This window comes from Wasmannia auropunctata, unplaced genomic scaffold, assembly GCF_000956235.1.
Source record: "Wasmannia auropunctata unplaced genomic scaffold, wasmannia.A_1.0 LD335976.1, whole genome shotgun sequence".
NCBI lineage: Eukaryota > Metazoa > Arthropoda > Insecta > Hymenoptera > Formicidae > Wasmannia > Wasmannia auropunctata.
This window is the reverse complement of record NW_012026914.1, coordinates 1,282,134-1,300,093: the sequence shown is the minus strand read 5'-3', so window position 1 is coordinate 1,300,093 and position 17,960 is coordinate 1,282,134. Positions and strand designations below refer to the sequence as shown.

The 17,960-nt window shown below is 37.0% G+C and overlaps 2 protein-coding genes across 6 annotated transcripts in view; both read left to right on the top strand.

The window, feature by feature from the left end:
• The window catches only part of LOC105454753 (homeobox protein abdominal-A homolog), a 112,144-nt gene that overhangs the window by 15,788 nt on the left and 78,396 nt on the right, over window positions 1-17,960 (top strand). The window contains exons 3-5 of one of the 4 annotated variants that reach the window (XR_975050.1): window positions 8,390-8,727; window positions 8,825-8,941; window positions 9,066-16,892. Coding sequence is in view for 2 of the 4 variants with exons in the window: in XM_011697617.1 (XP_011695919.1) it covers window positions 8,390-8,790 (401 nt within the window). In the remaining 2 variants the exon portion in view is untranslated. Of the gene's footprint in view, window positions 1-8,389; window positions 16,893-17,960 lie in introns of those variants that run through there. The other 3 variants (XM_011697618.1, XR_975049.1, XM_011697617.1) reach the window with 3 other exon arrangements.
• The window catches only part of LOC105454750, a 255,227-nt gene that overhangs the window by 167,595 nt on the left and 69,672 nt on the right, over window positions 1-17,960 (top strand). The window lies entirely within an intron of this gene.

Genomic DNA, 17,960 nt, shown 5'->3' with positions numbered 1-17,960 from the left:
ATTGTAGTGAAGTGTGGTAGCACAGGGAGTGTCGGAAAATATGAGAATGGTCGGAAAGGGCGCTGCAGGGCGTGAGAGAGATAGAAAGAGAGTGGGGACGTAAAGGCCGTAATTAGAGTCTTAGGGGGTTCTATGGGGGGGTAGCTGTTGGCGCTGTTGCCCTGTCGGACACAGGAGTGGGGACCGTTAGTCAGAATATAGAGGGTAGCAAGCCTCCGTTATGAGCTTTAAGAGGGGAAGGAATGTTTGCTCCAACAGCATTCTAATACTTTATTCTTTATTTCAAAATTAAAATTTAATCTTATTTTGTATCGATCCTCTCACCTTCCGCAGATGAGATTGCGCGTATTTCGAGCCTGGCGCTTTGCCAAACGTGTTTATTTTTAAGTCTGCTGCTGCCAAACGGCTCTTAGAAATTCTCCGGTAAGGTAAATTAAATTAATATGCGTGTAGCGCAATTAGAGCACGCGAGGCATTCTTACTCGAACAATAAAAATTACGCCTTTGATTGCAATAAATTCTTGAAATACAAAGTAAATTTTATTTGAATAAATTCAGCAGCAATTTTAAGCCCGTTTGAATCAGCTGTGTGTGACATTATCCATACATGATGAGTAGGATAGTTACCGGAAATTCTTCAGTGTATACGGATGAGTTAACGATTTTATAGAAGCTGTTGTGACATTTACACACCTCGTTCACGAGCACTCAATTATATTTACGTGCTATCTACATTCTCGTATTACACACGCGACAGTACGCATGTCATACGAAATTTAGCACTCTTAGTAATTTCATAACGGGAACAACGATTAATGAGAAATTCCTGCATTAACCATCAACATAATTAAAAATATGTATATATGCATATAAATTTTTCCACATTCTTGGCACGAAAAAAATCGGCGCGACCGTTCCGACTTCGGATCTCTCTTATAAATTTCCTCTCGACTTTATAATTTCGTGGGAGATTAAAACTTATTGCCGCACAGTTGACCGCCATGTAGATACAATTCTGCTCATCCCGTGAAAGGCGCCGCCGCCCGCCATGCATCTGAGCGCTCATACTCGATCTTAGGGCGGGCAAGTCTCGAGGTATCCTCCGTGTGTACGAGCACGAGCGCGCGTTGAGGTGTGTGCGTGTGGTAGATACGTGCCGGATAATGGGAGGCACCCTTATGGATGGCGTTTGGGTTCCACCGGGAACAATGGAGCGAACTTCCCCCTCTTACCATCCATCCTTGTCGGAATCCTTTATTACCACCCGGTGTATATATACATATATATACGCTATACTCTCTCTCTCTCTCTATATATATATATATATAAATATATATATATATATATGTGTGTGTTTGTGTATGTGTGTATGTATGTATATATCTGCCCTTGTCCTATCAAAAACGCTCCCCTCAGCGTACCTGTACACTTCGCACACAGTCTCCAACTAGCTGTCCAACCAATCAGGATTTAAGTCTATTGCCGACCGTGACGGACGCTACGCGTGCGCGGGCACCTGTCCAACTTGCAGCCACGGTGGTTGGTGTTAGTATCATCTTTGTGACTCCGTGTCATTTTGTCGTATACGTAGCATTTATGCACTTTTTTCATATGAATTTGACTGTCCACAAACCTGGACTGTTTGACAAAAAAATTTGTTTTTTCAGCCAAAATTTGTGTGCTATTGTAAATGTTTATTCTCCTTTATTAAACACTTTTCTTTATTAAACAACTTTTTTAAAAAATTAATTAGAAGAAAAAACTTGCTAAAGCTATAAGTTTGCTAAACAAAATTTGTTTAATCTCTGATTGTTTGCGCTCACAATGGCGCAATATTAATCGATTTAATAATTTAATTTATCGAGCTTATATGTACAAAATAATTAATTCTGAATAAAATTCCTAGAGTTATAAGTAATCTTGAAAACTGTAAGTTGAGGTTGCTAAATATATACGTGTATATATTGAGAAAATATGCCATGTGTAACTTGGTCGCAAAGTATTCTGGGGGTCTCGTATCCCGCTCTTCTCCATAATGATAACTGGGGAAGCGATAAATCGCTTTCGCGGTGGTTAATGTCAGTGTCAGGTCGGCCGCACCGCAGTCACCGATCGGAGCATGAGGACGCCCCAGTTTCTAAATCGGCGAAAACTCTTTGGATTGTTCCGTTATATCGGCTTATTTCATCCTTATACCAACGACATGAGATGTACATATGTATATGTAAATGACGCTGAATTTTTTTTGTAATTTAGAGAAACAACTTATAATATGCAATCGTGTCAAGCATAATACAATTAATTTGACAGACAATATAGAATGTACAACAAAATTATATAATAAATCATTTTTACGAAAATTTTATTTTAAGGAAATTGTATTTTTTTAAATATTTTCTCTTTGCTTAATTAAAAATGTTAAAAGTTATTTTTCTTAAAGAGTCGTTTTAAAATATCGCATATATTTATTTTATAGTTATAATTAATAATTAGTGACTCATTTTAATTAATTATGTAATAAAGATTTATTATTGCGTACAAATATTATTTAATATAAAGTTAAATTATATTCTTGAATTACATGTGTACGCAATTATCATAATTAAATTTTAACTTTATTATAGTTAGATGAGAATTCGAGGTGGTTTTTCCTAATTTATTGTAATTAGCTATGTTACATAAGAAATTTATTAATAAGGAAAATTGTCGCAAAAATTATGATAAAAACGAGGCTGCATAAGGATTTTAGGACTGAGAAGTGGCAGTCACTTCAAGTAGACCGGACAGTCATTCATTCTGACTGGGACAAAATAGCTGGTAGAGACTGCTGCGCCGTAATAGCGGCAATAGGACCAGGTCGTCGTAAATCTAAAGAGGCGATTAAATGTCAACCGCGCGCCTCGTGCGCGCCTTCATACGCGATTTTGGTTCTTCTCGCCGAGCAGCGACATGCGGTCGAAAACAATAACCCCTTTTTGACGTTTGCTTCGGTCATTCGGCCTCCATTCACGTAAAAGAGAGAAATTGTCAGAACGATTTTTATAATATCTACTATAGGAAATAGACTTGTCCTTGTGTGAAAAATTTAAAGTAAATTGAAAATACTTTAATATAAAGACACTTTTTAACTCAACACTCTAAATACGTACTTAGAAACATTATGATTACACTAAATAATTTATACATACATTAGAAAATAATTTATTTTAATTCGAGATTGATCGTAATAGCATTATCTTAAAAAAAATTGGTTTTTTGAAATAGATACAGTTTCTTATTAGTTATTAGCTCTTTTAATCAAACATAGCGTTTTTATAAGAATTTTTATAAGATAATATGTACGTAATAAATAAATATATAAAATAGCATACAATCTATTCGAGTCATCGGAATAAAAAATATTAGAATCTCTTATAGCAAAATATGAATTTCTAGTAACTTTTTCGAGATGCTAAGAGAGGTAATTTGACGACGAAATTTATGGCGCAGAAATAATATTCCTTAATGACGGACTAATTTGGTTTCGAGGTTGGTCTAGTTAGGTAATCACCTATCTCTTGCTTCGTAATGATATATTGGCGATGGAGCTTGACATTTCAAGTGGAAAAGCAATGTGTCATCGATACACTCGAATGAGCAGCCTCTCGGATATTTAACAAGGAATATATTTAAATTGTAAAATTATCCAATTACAAGTATCAAAGCTAACGTAATCAAAACACGTTTTATTTAAATTGGTCTTTAAATTAGAGTAGATTTAATCGGGGCCTCTTTCGTGTACCGCTTACAATAATTACCTGCGAACAGCAGCCAGCATAAAATTTACATAGCGCACTTCCCCGCGGTGGTATCGGATACGTACTGGCCGTCCGGCAATAAGCATCGGGGATACAACCTTTCCCGTGGCTGCACGGCAGAAAAAAACCTCTGCGTTATCGGTTACGGAATAGAAATTATAACATAGTCCGCGAATTCTCCGCGTGTAACATTTCGCGAACGTTAACGCGAACTACCCCAGTCTCCCAGATCGTCCAGATTCCAGCCATTTCGAATTTTTCACGCGACTTATGTCCCTGATAACCGCGACTATCGGCAACAGCGTACGCCGGGGCGCTCGCGAAGCGGGCGCGGGGAAGTTGTGGTTTAATGAATGTCAGATAGAACAACGGCGGTGTATCTACCGTCTGGCGTGCAGGCTGAATAATCGGTGAACGGCCTTGAAATACAGTCTAACCGGATACCTGGCGACTGGGCGAGACGTGGGCAAGAAAAGTGCGGGGATTAGCCGCATAAATCGCGGGCCCTGGAGTTGGAATCGCGACGGAACGGACGACGGAATTATCGTAGGCATTTTTCCTCCTGCAGGCACTTTCCATCCCTCTCGTTCCTTTACATATCTCATCCACTCTCTTCTCCTTCTCTCTCTCTCTCTCTTCTTCTCAGTCGTTTCTTTCACATTCCACCTCTATTCCGTTCCCTTCCTTTAACGTGCCTCCTACCCGGTCCTCTCCAACTCTATCGTTCTGGCAGAGGCTGCAGTGACCCGAGACGGCGATCAAGCGAGTCGTGGGTCGTGGCTGCGCCGTATCTCCTCTCACGTCCCTCTGCTCCTCTCTCTCCCGCCTGTTCTCCTTCATCTGGCAAACTGTCTACATTTTTCACCGGCTCGAGATTTTATTTGCCCGCAGCGCCGCGAAATTAAGCCGTTTTGAGATATTTATGAATGGATCGCTGAGGGGCTCACGCATGGTCCCTCCGGCGGTTGAACAAAGAGGGGTTAGTCCGTAACGCGACATATCTAGACGCGAGGGTTCGCGATTTGCAGGTGTTGTCAAGTTGGTGATATCGCGAAATTTGTCTAACATTTCTTCGACGTACTGTCATCATGTTATATTTGCTACAATTTTTTGTACCGCGACATTAACGTGTCGTCTAAGAGACTAGCTAATCTTCAGATGAGGTCCACATGACGCTTTAGAGCGCTCTGGTGTGCGTAACTCGTTAATAAGTTACAGATATCGCCGTTCTTAGTTCGCACTTGATGCTTCGATCGTAGGAATAATACAGCTACAGTGTTAAGATTTAATAACACCGGCTCATTTACATAGTGATGATAATATTGATCGCGCTAAATAAGTTCGTAGACGCGAAAGCATCTGGGGGCATCTGGCAATATTGAACGGACTGCTTAATGTATAATTTAGTAGATCTAAGAACGCAGGTTGCTGACTGCAAATTATTTATAGGATAAGAAGCCAATAACTATATCTTTTCATTTAGCTTGTCTAATGGAACGACATCGAAAAAATTTGATGAAATATAAACGCTGGTTATTTCTTTTAATGCAAAATAAAGAGTAATTTTTTGGGTAGCTATATATAAAAAAAATGGCGTAGGTCGATTTGATGAAATCTGGGTGCGTAGTGGTGCGGATATTGTCGGACATAGCCTGACAAACTTCCACAATATCCACGATTGTTCCCCAAGTCCCGAGCCGCATGCTAAAGCAGATATTAAACTTAGTATATGACCGTAATTAGACACAGGCCTGTGCCATCCATAATGGCGTATTTCTGTGCGTGCGTCCCATCGTGTCGCCCTTCTGTAGAGTGGCAATGGACCGCTGACAATTGACTATAATTTATTTGTCTCTGAATCATTTACGATAGAGCGCTAATTAACACTTTGCGAGGTTCCGGAGATAAGCGATATCTATCTTTTATGTTCAATGCATGAATTTTAATTTTTTTACGGTACGGTCAATGTAAAAAGAAGCATTGAACGTTTTATATCTTTATTATGTACGTAAAAGAAATTGTTAATCGCGTTATCACGTTTTCATTATATCCTCTGAGAGATACTTTGTATTTTTATATTCAGAAAACGTTTTTTTGTTAGTTTCATTAAAATGAATATTCGCTTCACGAATATTCGGCTTCTGGTGAGCCTCCTCCACCTCAGCGCCCAATTTTATTCTCGTCGGATAATTCTGGCACAGCGCGGCATTAGTTTTTCTCTGTCGAAATTATTGATAATGCCCGCACCACCAGCACTTCGCCGATGGGCCATATTTATGGCGAATGGAGTGGGCGCAATCAAGTTCACCCGTCTTCCAAGACCGACGTGACGGGGGATCCCTCCTAGAGTCGGTCGGAGAGAGGATGCAACCAAGAGTTTTCTGGCTGCCGTGCTAGGCTTGCTCCTGCGTGATATGCCGCCAGGAGGATGGAATGGTCTCCCCTCTGGGTTGCCAAGGTAACCTATGTCCCACCCTTCGGGCTTCGGTAACCACCCCGTGGCTGCAACGGACGTACGTGTGCCAAACTGACGCACACGGCCGCGCTAAAAACGGTGTTGATTCGCACCAGTACAAACGCGGCCCGGTCCCGCCACACGTACGTAAAAAGCGGAATTCGTGAGTGTGGTCGCTGATTCAGGTACACGCGTACACCGACGCGAGCCCGTGGACCGCATTGGCGAGAACGGCCATGCTGAATTCAATATCAGCATTCTCTGCATTCTCCAAGAGTTTTCTGCTCGGCCCGGAGCGATACGTATTTGATGGGTCATCCTGCATCGGGAATTGCGCACGTGCGTGTCATTCGAGCTCCCAATCGCTATAGCACGAGTATCGTTATGACGGAAGATAGAAAATACGGCGCCTCTCGCTTAAATCTGTCGTAGGGTAATACCTCCCTCCTTCCTTCCTACGCTATTTGTTAATCCGATTTCGCGACATGCTATTCCGTAAGATGTAAGCAAATCACGGCTGCCATAACTTTAGCATAAATTGCGATCGCTTGCTAATCAGCCTCATGAATAGCATTACTGTCTTCTACGAAATATGATATTATGCTTTAATTTTATTTATTTATGAAAATGAATGTGTAGTATCTCGAATAGTAATACGTTCTTTTCGATTACAAATCCATAGCGAGTTTAGAGTTAACTTTTAGCAAAATTTTATTACATGTTATTTTTTCACGGTTTTTAACTTCTGACAGTAAAATATCTTGCTCATTAAGTCGCAAAGTTTTGATTAAAAAAATTTACTAAATCTACATTTTATACGGTTATTAAATAAGAATTGACATGCTTTTATTTATATTTACATGTATTTTAATATATGCTTTTCAATGTATCCGTGGCTAATTGTTATAAGTACATCCCTTCGATTTCTAACCAATATAATAATTAATTTTCTCACTTTTTACCGTGTTGATACAGTCTTCGTATTCTCGTAAAATAATCGGAAAGAAAAATCTTGCTATCTTTTATTGGTCAGTAGCACGCATTTGCTTCATCACAAGGCAATAATATGGCCACTCAGCGTCGCTGTGCGAATGATGGTATTATGGCTGTCCACTCTTTGCACACTAAAGAACCGGTTTCTTAGCGATCTTCAGAAAAGAGATGCGCCTCGCCCGTGGCGACAACTGAAAGTGAAGTTACCTTTGAATTGATTACGAAAATATGTTCGAAATTCAGCAATAACCTTACAGTGCAAAGGGACCACTTATGTGTAACTATCACTAGTTAAATTTGCCTTACTGCTTTTATTTATAATTATTCTCTAATTATTTAACATTTTATTTTAATTGTTATTATATTGTCATTACATTTAATTATAGATAACTCGGGCTATCGTAGAAACTATTTCGAGGCAGATATGCACCTCGCAACGTCGCGCTAACTTTTTTTTACCTGCGCATCGGCGTTTCGATTTGTATCTTTAAAACTCGTAAAAAAATTTAAAGTTACCTGTATCTTTGTTTATGACATCAACTGGAGAAAGTTAAACGAGTGAAGTAGCACTAGAAAGGGTTCGTTGTGAGTAACTTTCATGAGACCTTCCGGGGAACTTTCTATTTTTATTCATCCTTTTTTTACGTATTTTAACCCTCGCAATGAGCGGTAGGTTGAAAGAACATTTTTTTTCTTTTCAGAAAGAGAGAAAGTGAGGAGAGAGTTAAGATTTGTGATGGGGTGTGAAAAGCACCTGAGATCATCAGTTAGTAACAGGGAAGAGTATTCTTAGTTGAAATTATTATCGTTGTAGATGAGATAGATTTCACGCTTAATAAAAAAAATTGATAAAACAATTGTTCAAAGATGTGTACGATATAATTCTTTATTACAGAAGTATGGAATATATATGTATATATTTTTACTCTTACATTTTTTTAACGTATTTATACTTAATAACTAATTAATATGTTTTAATAATACGAAGAAAAAAGCTTTTAGAGGTTAAAAATAATTTTGAATATTTTTAATTTTAAATTTATCTGCATAAATTTGTTCGTACGTTAATATTACATCTTATTTGAAAAGAAGTGTCCAGAGACTATCGAGTGGTCTCAAAAATTAGATTTCTTAACATTTCCAGGTCCAAATGGCTGCCCGAGGCGCAGAGGTCGGCAAACGTACACGCGGTTCCAAACACTGGAATTAGAAAAAGAATTTCACTTTAATCACTATCTGACGCGACGACGGCGAATAGAGATCGCGCATGCACTCTGCCTGACGGAACGACAGATCAAGATCTGGTTCCAGAATCGGCGAATGAAGCTGAAAAAGGAGTTGAGGGCAGTCAAAGAGATCAACGAGCAAGCCAGACGCGAGCGCGAGGAGCAAGATATGATGAAGAAACAGCAGGCGGAGAAACAGGCCAAGTTACAGCAGGAGCAGCAGAGCGCCGCCCTTCAGCATCAGCAGCAGCATCACGTAAGCGGCCTGGAAAAAACGCAAAGCGATCTTCTGAAGGCAGTCAGTAAGGTACCCACATAGGATACCTTACTGAGCCGACTCTCTTTCTTTTAAGGAAGACACAAGAGACTGGAGCGGCCTGGACGAAGACTCCGAAGCGAAGTAGTTGGTAAGGTCGATCACGTAGAAGATCCTGAGTTCTCTTCCTCTCATCTTCGCACGCGAGAAACAGGTACGAAACATCTGATGCAAAGATTTTTGCGATCTTCCTCGAGTCGGTGAGCCGGTAGAGCTCGCAAGTAAAGAACCTTGCGGATCCATGCGGTCATCGGTCTTTCTTCTTTTTTTTTATCAAGAGGGGAAGATAGCGAGGATTTAGGAAGCCTGGAAGATACACAGAGCGCGATCTTCTCTGAGCGACCGAGAAAAAAAGATACGACGAATGCCTTGCTGAGTCGGTTCTCTCTTTTGTTTTTTTAAGCAAGAAAGAAAAAAAAATAAGTAGATGTTACGATAGTAAAAGAAAACTCGAAGCATAGAGAATGAACGCACCCCACCCCAGCTACGTACTTACTTGGCTAGCCTCCGAAAGGGCGACATGCGAAACTCGCCTCGCACGGGGCTCAGCCTGTGACTGATTCCTAGAACGTATAATGTATATTGTTAATCGGGTGCTACACACAATGAGCCATCGCGATTATCAAGCGATGAACGTACGAATTGGCGCGATACTGCCATGGAGAGCCAATAATTACGTCGAGGCGGTGAGTAGACTAGTTAAAACGGGCCGAAACTGAAGGATTTATGGTCGTATGGGCCGACGGAATCATTAACGACGACATTTCGATTTAATTGATCGAAACCTGAGGAAAGGGTGTAATTAAATCAAACTGCACAAGCGAACCGGCATTCAATCGCAAGAAATCGGCGAGCGAGATAAGAATTTAGCTAATCTTCGATTCATCACTTACGTTGTACGTACGAGTTTTCGTTGATTAGCTAGATAAATCCCTCGTAGGATGTATCATCGTTCCGGAGGAAAAACTGACGCGGAAACGATTTCATTATTTTCGACGTTGAAAAGTTTTTTATCTTCAACGACACGCGAATGCTTCCTTCGTACGATCACTATGCAAAATTTAGAAGAGGCGTAAAATTCGTTGGAACAACGAATGTGTCTCTCGCGCGATTGCGGACTTCCAACATAATTCCGATACTTCTTCTAGATATCGGTCAATAATTATATAAACAACGGGCGTACACGACTATTTTCCCCTACGTCGCTTTTTTTCAATGAAGAAAATTTAATTCGCGCATCCACTTTTTAAACGAATTAAATAATTAAGTGTTATTTATGTCGATTTTATGTGTTGAAATTTTAATTAGCCATCGAACAAACAGATTAGTCAAGTTTTATCTACATATGGGTTTTATAAAGAAAATGGTATCTTGCTTGGAGATTAAGATCTGATTTTACAGTACCGCATATATAATGTGCATATATATGTGTTATAAAATAACTTTTTCCACGAGAACAGCTCTTTTGGTACGCGTGGTCTCGCACAAAAAAAAACCTATACTCACGGATATAGGAAAAACATATTGTTTATGTTTTTCAACTATTCCGATACGTCAATTCAGGCAAATTGCAGGAAATAAAACTTTTTGTTAATAATATAGTAAATTATTTTAGACACAATAAAAAAAATTAGGGTATTTATTTTTTTACCAACGTGAGTAAAAATAGTATCCTATCGTGAGCAATAAGGTATCGTTGGATTCGCGAATTTTGTCGAGGAATTTAAGAAATATGAATGTTGTAATGGAAAGACATAAACGATATTCAGACATTGACGAACGTGGTAACGTGCCGTGAGTATATAAAACATTGGTTTTCTTAAGAATATATCTTTCTGAACGTTGTTTCTTGAAAGCGTGATATAGATGGTAAATAACTGTACAATACGCTTGGCAATCGCATACGCTTGTCAAGTTTCTGACAAAAATAATTGTCTCGATTATCCTGCCGTGTCGAAACAAGAGAAAATTAAACATACACAACAAGTACACACGACATGCAGTTAATCTATTTCTTTCGAGGAAATGTTTTAATCGTTAATCTAAGGTTGGGATAAAAATGTTTCACACATGCTAAATTCCATAACGTTTCCATTTCTATATAACGCTCAATCAAGATTGTTTAAGACTTACAATTTGCGCATCAAAAAAATTTTTTTATTTGATTCTTTTCCATCGTATATTGAAGATTAACATATACGTAAATGTTTGCAAATATATATTAATTTTGATGAAAACGAGCAACAAATGCGGGAGAAAGTGAGCATACACATGAATGCACGCTCTCGTATATACGTACGAGAAACACGAACCACACATTACCGGACGAATATCTCATTCTTAGTACATTAAATACGTAATTTGGTGTCAGGGTAGACTTTTCCATAGATATAGAACCCGTTGTTGGTATTACTTACTTAGAGTTCGTAAAAAAGAGGAAAAGATAAACATGAAAGAAATAACCGATATATAAATTATTGCCTAATTATTTTTTTCTCCTCCATGTTAGTGCGATCGATGCATGGGTCTTAATTCCTTATAATCTTGAACAAACTTTATTCGAAGTATATAGTTATTCTTTTTTTTAATAGCTATAAATCGAAAATAAACATATTGTTGTTTAATGCTGAGCAACGCAATGTGTTTATTTTTCATTGATTTTATAATTATCATATAAAAGAAAATAGAAAAATAAATTATGTTTAAGAAATAATTAAAATTATTTGTTAAAAGAATAAGATTTTTTAATCTGAATGGAAAATACGTAAATATCTGGCAACAGTCACACATTTTTAGATTAAGATGAGGACCTATTGCATGGATCGTTTCTAATAACTAATAATGACGTAAAATGATATTGTACACAATACCATATTATATATTATTAAAAGTAATAAGTATATATTATATATAAATATATATATATATGGACAAAAGAAGATAAAAATCTATTGTATCGCGCATCAAGGTAGAATTTTTTCTGATGCGGTAAGACCTTAGGATACATTTAAACAAGTACGTAAACTGAGGGGAAAAAATACCTTGTTAATTTAATTGAATGAGAAAAATAGCATAATAACGGCGAGCAGCTCCAAATAGACGTCCGTAATCAAAGCAAAAAGAAGCATACCTAAAGAAATTGAAGGGGAAAAAAACGTATTCGTATTAATACTCTACCGCTAATTTTATCTAAAGTAAAAAAGTAATGCTATAAATAATATTCCCATACGTAATGTAATGATTAAGCTGCGCGTATGAGTCCGCACGTACGATGTACTCACGTATCTCCTCACATAGCGAAGTACCTACTTACATACCGTAATCATAATAGTGTTTTAACATGTAATGTGCAAAATGAAAAAAGAATGAAGTAGAACATAATATATGCGTGTGTAAGATTAAACAGTTTTGCAGAAATTAGGTTTCAGCAAGGTAGCGAGAGCACTCGCAGAAATATGGTCGCTTTTAGGGATGTTACAAGCACTCAGCGTAGCTGATTGAAATATTCACGGAATATTCCTTAAACTATTATTCTAATTCAAAAAATAATACAGCCTCCTAAGGAGCTGTATAATAATGATATGTCAGAAATAATAATTAGTCATTAATGATTAATGTAAATGTTAATCATATTTATTTAATTAAATTTACAAATTTATAAGTAATGTGTTAAATCAATAAGAATTCGATTCATTTTTAATTATATTTTTACATTAGCTTGATCTGCAAGATCTTAATTTCGCGATATTAAATGTTTAATTACAATTACAAAAGTAAAGGTGAATTTTACTTTTTGAAATATTTTTATTTAAGTAAAATCAGATTTTCTTGACCAAAAATATCTTTTTATTGTACAGCAATATAACCAGCACATGTCGAACCATATTTCGTGCTTGTGCTCGACTTACGCATATAAAAATACAAAAGCATTATGGAACAACACAACACATATTTGTATATCGGTTCCACTCCACGTAATCTGTTGTCGTGTTAAGAGTACACAACGTAATTATTGTATATTTCGTGGCCGTAGTCCAAGGATCTTTCGGTTGTTCTGTCGGAATGTCAAGAAAAAAAAAAGAGAAGTACGATCGCGCCTGAACATACTCCGGCTCATTGTATACGGAACAAAAAAAGGAGTAATATCGTGGAATCGAAAAACGAGAGGGATGCGCACGGTGATGCGATTAGCCCCGAGAATCGGTGTATCTATTTGTAGAAAAGTTTTATAAACATGACTCTATTTACGAGCTATTATTATTATTATTATTATTATATTATTATCATTATCATCATCATCACTATTAATTATTTTTATTTTGTTTTAAAAATTTACCCGTCAGGTCCACCGTGTAGCTTTCGAATCTACAAGGCGGACGTGCGAGCATTAGTTTTATTATATTATTATTAAATATGAGTTATTATCATTATTATTGCTTAGTTATGTTTTTGATGTTATTGCTACAGACACCATTAATTATTAAGTGACATGGCAGCAGCAAGTACTGCGACGATGGCGGCGCCGATACGTCCGACAAATTAGAGATATACGTAATGCGTAATAATAATTATTATTAAACTTAGTCCGAAGAGTTTGTACAGTATGGGGCGATGAGATTTATGGCGGCCGTGTTAGTTTCTATTTACGATATATATTAAGTCCTTAATTCTAGCGAGGCGGTGTATGGCGAATAAAGGGGATGGCATCGACGTACGGAGTCGCGTCGATTTTTTTGCGCGCATACGTCAGACATCGACCATAGTGTTGGACTTGAGAAATGGATCGACAATGAGGATTAGTGATTTTTCTTCTATACGCCATTACGCATTTCTCTTTTAGAAAGTCTCGAATCAACTATCTTGTCTTAATCAGTTATTGGGTAACTGCATTACTTTATTTGAGGAAAAGTTTCAGAAAATTTCATTCGAACGTAGCTCGATTATGACATTGTTGATGTGGAATTTTTATAAAAACCGTTAATTTTTTACTCTTACAGTGAGTATACGAGTAAATTAAAAAAAAAAAAGATCGACTTGTTTGAAAATTGGCATTACAGGTACATAAGAGATGTACTCTTAAGAAAGTATACTGTCACGGATTTAATTCGTGATTTTCTGAATTATGCGAATTACGTCTGCATCTGATGTTATCCTAATCAATGAGATCCCTTCTCGAATCTTTCGCATAGGTCGGAAGAGTGTAGAGATATAAGGCGGAAATTTTAGAGTAAAAATTGTGCGGGCGCCGTCCACATATGAAGGCTTTTCTCTTGGCTTATATCTAAGCTAGCTGCAGCAACTCTCTATATGGTTATAGAATATTATTCCAAATAACTGACGCGTAATCATATCATATAACGTTCATAATGCTTCCCCATCCTCTTCTCTTTTCTCCTTATTCCCTCAATTTCTCCCTATCCCCCTCCCTCCTTCTCCCTCTTTTCCCTTCCGCGCTTCTACCTCTCTGTCATTTATATACTCGCTCTAATCTTACCATTATCGTAGATGTGTACTATATCGAATTGATAGTACCGATTAGTATAGTTACTGAAACGTTAAAGGAAAAAGGAAACACATAATATGTTAGTAGTACAACATTGCCCGACTTGCCAAACTCGCGTACACGTCTTTCTTGAATTCGCGTGGCCACATGGCCGGTTCTTCGACGTTAAAGCAAAAAATATTTATTGAAGCAAATCCCCCTTCTCCTGTCTCTACTTCCCAATCCCCGCGCGAGGACTTCTCTTATCCGAATTAATAAATATAGAACGAACACTAGAGTGTGGCTCAAACATTGGTTAAACGATGTAGTAACATTTAATGTGCGCGTATGAATAGTGAAAGAGATTTGCTTGAATAAAAAGGATTGCATGGACACGAATGTGAAAGTAATGATTGAACAAGATGAGTGAGAGAGAGAGAGAGAGAGAGAGAGAGAGAGCGTGTGCGCGCGTGTATGTATATGTATGTGCGTAAGAAAGAGAGAAAGACCGAGAGCGTGAAATATTCAGCGTAAATCACATCGTATTATTTTAAGCAAATGCGAATCTATTGGCAAAATTGAAATTAATTATACCTATTCTTCGCGATAAGCGCCACGTATATTGATTAAAAGAAGGGAAAAAAAGTATTTATGAAACAAGTAGAACAAGCCGAATCCGTCTGGCGGAACGTAGGATTGATACGGAAAAAATTGTTTGTTATATTTTCTTTATCTATAGATGTCATTGTTTATTTATGAGCTGTTTATTTTACGTATTTTTTCGTATATTTGTTTTTGTTAATGTGAAAAGAGAACGGTACTGATGAATTTTTTTTTTTAATGATAGCATAGTGTGAATATTTGCTTATTGTCTCTATTGTTTCGATGTGTATTTTTTATATAGATTATATTATGTAGATCTTCTTAATGCTCTGTACACGAGAAGATGATGATGCCGTTGCGTACCGCAATTCCGAAGCTTAACAGGCACTAACGACCTTGTTTGAATATCTCGCGAATGCCGAAAAAGAAAACTAATTCTAGTTTTCTTTTTTGGCAAGCACAACGCTGATGATTGGTACGGAACAATCTCGTCCTTCGCGCAACTGGTTGTATTATACTTATTGCATTTGTCCATTCGACCTGTATGTAACTAGTGTAAACGTGTGTCCGGCTAGCGTGAGCACAAATCTGGGCACTTGAGGTTGGAATCGACTGTGAGTATGCAAAAATTAACTGTTGAACTGATATTGCTATTTGGGATCTAAATAACATCAAACGATGTTGAACATGTTTAAAAATGTTTCTATTCATTCGCAAGAATGTGTTGATTGTCTTTGTTGTTATTTTTGGTGATTGTTTGCCGTTGACGTTGCTCACAACTGATTCCGTAAAGTGATAAGCAGTTTTTATATACACATTAAATGTTATTTTTTGTTGTGGCAGCTTTTTTACGTCTCCATTTTTTTTAATGATCTTCCTATGACAGCGCGTCCCGCATACATATAAATATAATTTCCTTGATCTTTCGCGCTTGTTATAACCTGGCGAAACTTGGAGAAATCCAATACAAAAATGCTCTTCATTGTTCGTCCTGACAGAGCAAAGGATCTTCTCACATTTTTTGTTGTTGTTGAAAGCCGTGCGTGAAAAATTTACGCAGGAACGTGTGTCACGATGACATTTCGTTACTTCTCCTCTGTCACCGAACGCTTTGATTAAAGAAAAATTTCTTGAAATTGTTGACACAAATTCAAGAGTTATGTCTAACGGACACTAGTTCTGCCCCGATTGTTTGATCAAATGTTATTTATTGTTTAAATATGATGACGATATTGTACTTTGTACAATGAAAGCAACAAGACCGGGCCTGTGCACATTTTTATCAATGTTGATGAAAATGGAATTATAGAAATATATTCATTTCCGAGATTCTCCGCAATTTCTTTGCTCAAAGTTAAAGCCCATTCAGTGCAGTCTGTTTCTGTTCTTTCGTGATGTCACACAATAATACTACGAAACTGCGTAAGCGAGAGAAGTTAATTGTTAATTCTAATTTAACTTTCTTCTTTTCGCTTATGTTCTCTCATATACACTTGCTGAAATGATCCAAGTGCAGAATTTAATCTTTTAATCGTTAATTTTGTGTCTATCGAATGGATGGAAAGCCGTACATTATTTCAACAAATTTCTCGATGTAAATATTAAACACCACCATAACGTTAACATCGCCTAATGAATGAAGAGCCGCAAAGGAAAATTAATTAAGACGAATGAATCCGCGGGTCTTAACGTATCGATGATACCCAATTAACGTAATAATGTAACGATAAGCGAGCGTAGCTGTCCTTCAATACTTACCTACCTACCTACCACGTTAAGTAATAGGAGTAAACGGAATAATGGAGTCTCATGTCTTTTGACTATTAATGATTAGTATTATACCGTACGACGAGAGCTGGTGACGAGATTGACGACGATGATGATAACGATGATGATGGCGAGTGAGGTGGTAATTCATTGACAATGAATGTAAATGTATCCATTTTCAAAACTTGATGTAGAATTATATTCGTAAGCTATCTATGATATTACAAACGAAATAAAAACATATAGTAAATTATATGAATGCTTATTTTATTCCTGCGTAATAAAATTCTTACCATTCTATTATCACTTTCTTTTTCGCTATACGTATATAATCGCAAATAATTCAAATCAATTTAGATATAAAATATTACAAAAAAGCACCATTTTGCAGAGATGGACGAATTTTGATAGACTTAAACTTTGACGAATAAATACACGAGAATAATGTAGACGTATACTCATGATGAAGGAAATAGAGATATATGTATATGTATATTTCGAATGTTTTAATTTCTCTCATTATTCCTTCACCTTGTTATCTTTATTCTGCGCAATATTAGATACCGAAAATGGAATATTGAATAGTAGAATATGATCATCCAAAATAGGCGTAACTTTATCTTTTATTGCGAAGATTCGAATTTATAGCAGTTTTTGTATAAATGTAAATGGAGCATTGTTTAGTTTTTGTCTTAATTATCTTATCAAATCATGAAAACGAGAAAGGGAAAAAGGCTACAAAGTGATAGTGTCAAAAATCACCAAGTTAATTTTCTCATTTGCAAAAATTTACATTTTGATAGTAAATTTCGGCACGTGAGGACGACAAGCTTTTGTTTCTATCTTCTAAATTTCCATCCCCACATCTCCTCGAATTTTCGCCACTTTTACGCTTGCAAGGGTGGAACATTGAAATGGAGGCATCGAGTGGTCGCGTATGGCTGCGGATATTCGGAAATAACCGTATCGGTTTATGCGTCACGGTCCCCTAGGCTCTCTTCCTATTTGCCGATCACCCATTTCTCTTGCAATCCGTTTGTATTTGGTGTATCGCACCATTTTGCTTTGTATCGCGCATCTTTCGTCTCGTAAATGATCGTTTTTATAACCCGAAATACTGTTCCAAGATAAAAAGAAAATCACAAATAACACAATATTAGAAATAACGTGACATAACTTTTTAAAAAATGTCCAACATAAGATGAAAAAATTATATTGCATAATTTATTTAAACGATACGATTGCATTTTTTTTCAACAACAATTTGGAAAGTGCAATATTACGGTTCAATCAACGGAACGATAAACTAAAAATAACGATT